This window comes from Sinocyclocheilus rhinocerous, unplaced genomic scaffold (assembly GCF_001515625.1).
Source record: "Sinocyclocheilus rhinocerous isolate Xijiao unplaced genomic scaffold, SAMN03320098_v1.1 scaffold597, whole genome shotgun sequence".
NCBI classification, from domain to species: domain Eukaryota; kingdom Metazoa; phylum Chordata; class Actinopteri; order Cypriniformes; family Cyprinidae; genus Sinocyclocheilus; species Sinocyclocheilus rhinocerous.
Window position 1 is genome coordinate 558,001 of NW_015649570.1, and position 6,357 is coordinate 564,357.

The 6,357-nt window shown below is 39.9% G+C and overlaps 1 protein-coding gene across 1 annotated transcript in view; it reads left to right on the top strand.

Annotated features, from left to right (window-relative positions):
• hnrnpul1l (heterogeneous nuclear ribonucleoprotein U-like 1 like) overlaps positions 1 to 6,357 on the top strand; it is a 14,277-nt gene that overhangs the window by 2,541 nt on the left and 5,379 nt on the right. Inside the window, exons 3-11 of the mRNA XM_016515574.1 lie at positions 126 to 548; positions 1,439 to 1,619; positions 1,693 to 1,766; positions 2,424 to 2,563; positions 2,652 to 2,751; positions 2,892 to 3,004; positions 3,128 to 3,394; positions 4,663 to 4,785; positions 5,113 to 5,241. Coding sequence (XP_016371060.1) covers positions 126 to 548; positions 1,439 to 1,619; positions 1,693 to 1,766; positions 2,424 to 2,563; positions 2,652 to 2,751; positions 2,892 to 3,004; positions 3,128 to 3,394; positions 4,663 to 4,785; positions 5,113 to 5,241 — 1,550 coding nt within the window. The remainder of the gene's footprint in view (positions 1 to 125; positions 549 to 1,438; positions 1,620 to 1,692; positions 1,767 to 2,423; positions 2,564 to 2,651; positions 2,752 to 2,891; positions 3,005 to 3,127; positions 3,395 to 4,662; positions 4,786 to 5,112; positions 5,242 to 6,357) is intronic.

A 6,357-nucleotide genomic window follows, 5' to 3' on the forward strand; every position in this document is an offset into this window, starting at 1 on the left:
TATATATATATATATATGATTAGAAAATTGTATTTGAGTAATCAAAAATGACTGGAAGAGTCATGGAAATTGGTTCTAGACATTAATGCAACAAAATATGTTTACTCTGCTTAATTTCTACACAGAATTTGCAGCCAGGAAGCAAGATTATGGAGAAGAGGCCAAGGCACAGTTTGATGATGGAAACAGCACAGACCTCTACCAGGGTGGATCTGATGATCAGGGAACCGAGAGTAACGAAGGCAATGAGGACAACACCGAGACCCCCATCCCTGGTTTTGGAACAAGTGATTATTCATCAGACGCGATGTCAGGAAAGATGAAGGAGCATTACTCCTATGACCAGGATGAATACCAGGAGCCTGGGGCCAAGCAGCCGTACCATGAGGAACCAGCCAGGCAGCACTATAAGCAGGATGAGGTGAAGGAGGAGTATGAGGAGACTCCTTCACGTGCGGAGCCACAGGGGGAGCAGAAGTTTGACGAGCCAACGTCACGGCAGATCCCAGAGGGAGACTCAAGTCAAAGCAGCCAGCAGGAAGATTCTGGTAAGTCTGCTCTAGTGTATAAACCACAAAGGGTGACAACCCTCTACAATGTGAGTAAATCACTTGCATATGCGACTAAATCTTCACTCTGGGTGACTAAATGATGTCTAACATTAGCCATTGGCTAATAAATTCTTAGATTTTACTCGCCAGTGTGTGAGTTGGAGGCCAAGTATAAGTTTAGCACAGATATATTTTCACTTGCTTAACACTCTCACTGAGCGCTTCAGAGTTTCGCTCTCCATCAAGTGATTTGTGCTATTTTTCAATTCAGCTCAATGGATGCGCAGCGTACCTGTATTTGCCGTACCATAAACTCAAGTGTGAAGGCACACGACTCACTGTCGCTTTGCTGAGAGCACTGTTTCTCACACACACGCAAAAAAAAGAGCGAGCGAGCGAGAGAGGTCTTACATACCATGCAGAATTGACGCGCTACATGTAAACAATATGCTTTGTTGTATTTTCTTGTCAAAATAAGTTCATTTGGAATTCTTCAGTGTTTAAGAACAGCCATAAGATAATGCCGGTTTCTCCAGTAGTGGGCGGAACAAATGCGCAAACGGCAATCTCATTGGCTGGTGCTCACCTATTATCTTCCCTGTTTTGATTTTTAGCAAATCAGTTCGAGCGCATGCAGATAACATGATTAATATTCATGAACCCAGCAGCTCATTAATCCTTAGTGCGTTTTATATTGTTAGTAGTAGTAGAATTCGTATTATTATTATCTTATCAGTATTATTGTTAGTTTTTCCCCCTTTTTTTTACAGAAACTAACCACACACAGTCCAACCTGATCAAAAGCAATATGTGCAAGTTTAACGCTACATTAGATGTATTTATAAAATGTCATGTAGCTTAACATATATTTATCCAAATGTTTTCAGAGAGTTATGAGGTGAAGACTGAGAATAAGGCCAATGAGGATGTTCCACAGCAGGCTGAGCAGGTCAGTGACTGGGACACACAGGCCAAATCAGAGGATGATAGATGCTCATCGAACAGCCGCAAGAGGTCATATGATGATAGTCGAGGATATGGTTACTATGAACATCGTGAGGAAAGGAGGTAAGTTAGGTCTCCTTGGGTTTACTTTGTTTTTTGTATTGCTCAATCTCATAGTTCTCTTTGGTTGTTTTAGGGGAAGGTCACCACAGCCCCCAGCTGAAGAAGAAGAGGAAGACATTGATGAAAAACTTGTGGTCATTGACACCTGTGAGTATAATTAAGGAGAGATGAGTATATCCCCTTTAACATGTAGTATTAATGGGTCGTGTTTAGTCACTATTTTTACTTATTTTATGTATGACAACAGAAACAAAATATGTAAATGGGAACAGCTATTCAGTTGTATTACAGTATGTGACAGTTCAGAGAGTAGAACAGATCTGAAGTGCCAAAACTTGTCTGAACGCAAACACGATGCAATGATGTCATAAATATGCTTAACACGTCACCTGCCGCAACAAGTCTCACAAAATCCTGTGGGAAAAACTGTATTGTCCCATCCTAGGTGGGAAGTCAAATTGTGTTCTTCACACAGAAGTTCCACACGTGCAGTGGTTACACTTATGTGCCGAACCGAAAGCCCCGTACCAAAATAGTTCCATTGCACCCCAATTTGGAGTGCTGTATTTTCATTAGGGATGCACCATGTACTTATACTCATTCTCATTAAATTCTCCGATACCACACAGCATGTTCACAGTGTCTGTGTCCACACAAAGAAACACTGAACAAAACAGACGAGAGCAGAATGAACATATTCGAGATAATGGATGTCTATGATGTAAATGTATCTAATTATTCACCGTTTTATTCACATTACAGAATAGTACATTACAGAATTGCTTCTTGTTTGTTTGTCTCTAGATAACTGTGACCTGCACTTCAAGGTGGCTCGTGACAGATACAGCGGATACCCTCTGACCATTGAGGGTTTTGCCTTGCTGTGGGCAGGTGCTCGAGCCACTTATGGTGTTACCAAAGGACGTGTGTGCTTTGAAATGAAGGTAACAAAGATGCTATTTAGTGTTTGATGCCATGTTTGATTGCATGAGATAGGTCACAAAGATCTTTATTGTCCTGTTCCTTGTTTAGATAAATGAGGAAATTTCAGTAAAGCACCTTCCTACCACTGAGCCTGACCCTCATGTGGTGAGAATCGGATGGTCCCTGGATTCTTGCAACACTCAACTTGGTAAATGACCAGACTTACCATAACCCTGCTTCAAAGTATTTTTGACACCTGATGCATTTTTCTTTAGTAAGATTAATCAAGGTTTGTGTTCTATGCTGCATTAACATTGTAGTTTAAGAGCTTGTTCCTTCGTATTACAGGTGAAGAACCCTTCTCTTTCGGCTATGGAGGAACTGGCAAGAAATCTTCCAACTGTAAATTTGAGGACTATGGGGAAAAATTCAGTGAAAATGATATCATCGGCTGCTATATTGTAATTATATTTTTCTCTCATACTTCTAGATTAGATTACACACAATGCATCTTAATATGGGCTCAGAGACTGTATTTTTAACCATATCTCTTTTCTTTTTTCCACTCGGATTGTTTTCCATAGGACTTTGAGAGCAGTGAGGAAGTAGAAATGGCGTTCTCCAAGAATGGCAAGTGTTTGGGCCCATGTTTCCGTGTCTCTCGAGAGGAACTGGCCGGGCGTGCTCTTTTCCCACACGTGTTGGTGAAGAACTGTGCTGTGGAATTCAACTTTGGACAGAGAGAGGAGGCCTTTTTCCCTCAGCCGGAGGGCTTCACCTTCATTCATGATATTCACCTAGAGGACAGAGTCAGAGGGACACTGGGACCAGCCACTAAAGCTGAATGCGAGGTTTGATGTGGAAATTAACTTTTAAGAATAAAAATCATTATGTATTGCAGTCTCATCAACAAGGATTTTATAATGAAAAATAATTGTGTTTTTGAATTTTCAGCTGTGGCTGAATTTTATGCATCTATAATGTAATTCCATGGAGAGTAATAATTTATAAACATTTGTTGGAAAGTGATGCCATTATTTGATGTCTTTAAAGGGGTCCTATTATGCTTTTTCAACTTTAGTTAGTCTGTAATGTTGCTGTTTGGGCATAAAAAAGATCTGTAAAATTGCCTACTTACTGCATTGTGCCAAAAGACTAGATAGGCTGGACAATTAATTCTTGTCAACAAGACCTCATCTGTATTAACCAGCTATGTAATTATAGCATGTTTAATACGTAACAGTAAATCAAATGTTTACATTTAAAAAGACGTAAAAAGATTTGTACATGATCAGTGGACAGAATATATTGATGATACCTAGTATGTAGGGTTGTGATGGTGAGGAAATTTTCCCACTGGTTAATCGACGTGTGACAACACCAGTAATACCGGTATCACTGGGGGGTGGGGTTCGTTGGCATTTTCCCTGTTTTCCTCATTTTCCTTCGCTTTTAAATAGCTTATAAATGTCCCTGCGCATTTTACTTTCACTTTCGAATTAGCACAGCATACACCTTGATGTAAAATAAAATGAATTAATTACACAAAGTTTAAATACAGTAAAAATCAGCGAACACTGGAACCAAAAAAAGAAGAAATGAATGTTTAAAAAAAGAAGAAAAAAAACGTACAAAATCACCTTAGATAAATGAGAAAAGTCAACAGCTTTTTCAAAATCCAAAATATTGCCAAACAGGCGCTTTTGCATTTAGTTTCGAAACAATCTTAATCTTTAATTGTAGTGTCTGTTCTCTAACTGAACTAAATGATTTTTATTGCTATAAAAAATCTAAACGGCGGTGGGCAAGTGACATAACCAGTGTTAAAGGGTTAGTTCACCCAAAAATTAAAATTCTGTCATTAATTACTCACCCTCATGTCATTCCACACCCCTAAGACCTTCGTTCATCTTCAGAACACAAATTAAGATATTTTTGATCAAATCCGATGGCTCAGAGAGGCCTCCATTGACAGCAACGCCACCCAAACTCTCAAGATCCATAAAGGTACTAAAGACGTCGTTAAAACAGTCGATGTGATTACAGTAACACCGTCAACACCGACTATCGCATCAAGCCTGCTAGTATGTGAAATGTTGACTCCATGTTTTCTTCTCAGATCCTGATGATGGTTGGTCTACCTGGTAGTGGAAAAACCACCTGGGCCATAAAACATGCTAAAGAGAACCCTGACAAGAAGTACAACATCCTGGGCACAAATGCTATCATGGATAAAATGAAGGTATGGCTCCTGGACATAATCCCTGTTGTTATGGCAGCTGTGCATGGTAAAACCCACTAGGAAAGTTTGGTTGTCTTTAAAGAACCACCGCTACAGCCATACACATTCAGACAGACATTTTTGGCAAGGCGTGGGCAACTCTGGCCCTTGATGTCTACCGTCCTTCAAAATTTTAACTTCTACCTAATCAAACACACCTGTCTGTAATTTTCTAATAATCCTCAAGACCTTGATTTTTCAGGCCACACGCCAGTGAGTCGATTTGAAAACATGTAATTATTCCAATCAAAGTCTGTACACTAAAGTTCATCGTTCCGTTTCAATCAGGTCATGGGACTTCGTCGTCAGCGCAACTATGCCGGACGCTGGGACATCCTTATTCAGCAGGCCACGCAGTGTCTCAACAGGCTCATCCAGATTGCTGCCCGCAAGAAACGCAACTACATCCTGGATCAGGTACTGCCATACTTGCCTTCCTCTGCGCTGTCCTCACAGCTAAATCCCTTCCCCTTCCTTCTCAACCCTCCCCCCCAAAAAAACACATCCACTTCTGCTCACTGATGCACATGTTCATTAATGCACTTCTGCTCTCTCTGTAGCCTAGTCCAAAGCATTGGTTAGCCTATTGTGCTCCTGAAGACTTGTTTTTCCAGTCCTTATTTCTTTGTCCTGAACATGTTGCTGAATTATGATTTGTTTTGTTTTGCTTAAATGTAAAAAAAAAATGAGCAGGGAAAGAATACAGTGTAGTATGTTGTCGCAATGAATATTTTTGACTTTATGTATTGCCTTGTTGTAAAAAGATCTTTGCCACACTGTACAAGTAGTCCATGACATTAGTAAGATGTTGAAAAACAAGTAATCACTGCCTGGTGAGTAAGAAAACGCCTTCTGTTGCTATGGTAACTGTAAAGAAAACGAGAACTTTTCATTAGATAAACTTGGAACTTTACTTGAATGTTGTGTTTAAAAATGAATGGCAGGTAAGTGGAAAAACTAACCTGCTTGAAGTTTACAGGTGGACAGTACCAGAGGTTGTAAGGTAGGTAAGGTCATGGACATGCTAATGGGTCCCTAAGGAGTCTGTGAGTATAAACGGGTAGGTACTAAATGTTTGTCCGTGTCGGGCACGCTGGTCTATTGAACAACGGATAAATGAAGGTAAGGAAGGGGACCCAGGCAGTGCATGACATTGAAATACAGAAGTGAGGGTTATTTACATTCTTCAGAAGTTTGAAATGAGTTCCTTGTAGTCAGGGCAATATGTACCAGCAGATAATGTGTTAAAATCTCAGTCATTGATGTTTGGAAGTGGTTGATGTACTTACATTTTTAGCATTACCAAAAGTTTGGTTAGTTTAAAGGGGTCATATGATGTTGCTAAAAAGAACATTATTTTGTGTATTTGGTGTAATGAAATGTGTTTATGCGGTTTAAGGTTCAAAAAACAAATTTTTTTCCACATACTGTACATTATTGTTTCTCCTCTATGCCCCGCCTTTCTGAAACGCGTCAATTTTTACAAAGCTCATCGGTCTGAAAAAGCGAGGTGAGCTGTGATTGGCCAGCTAT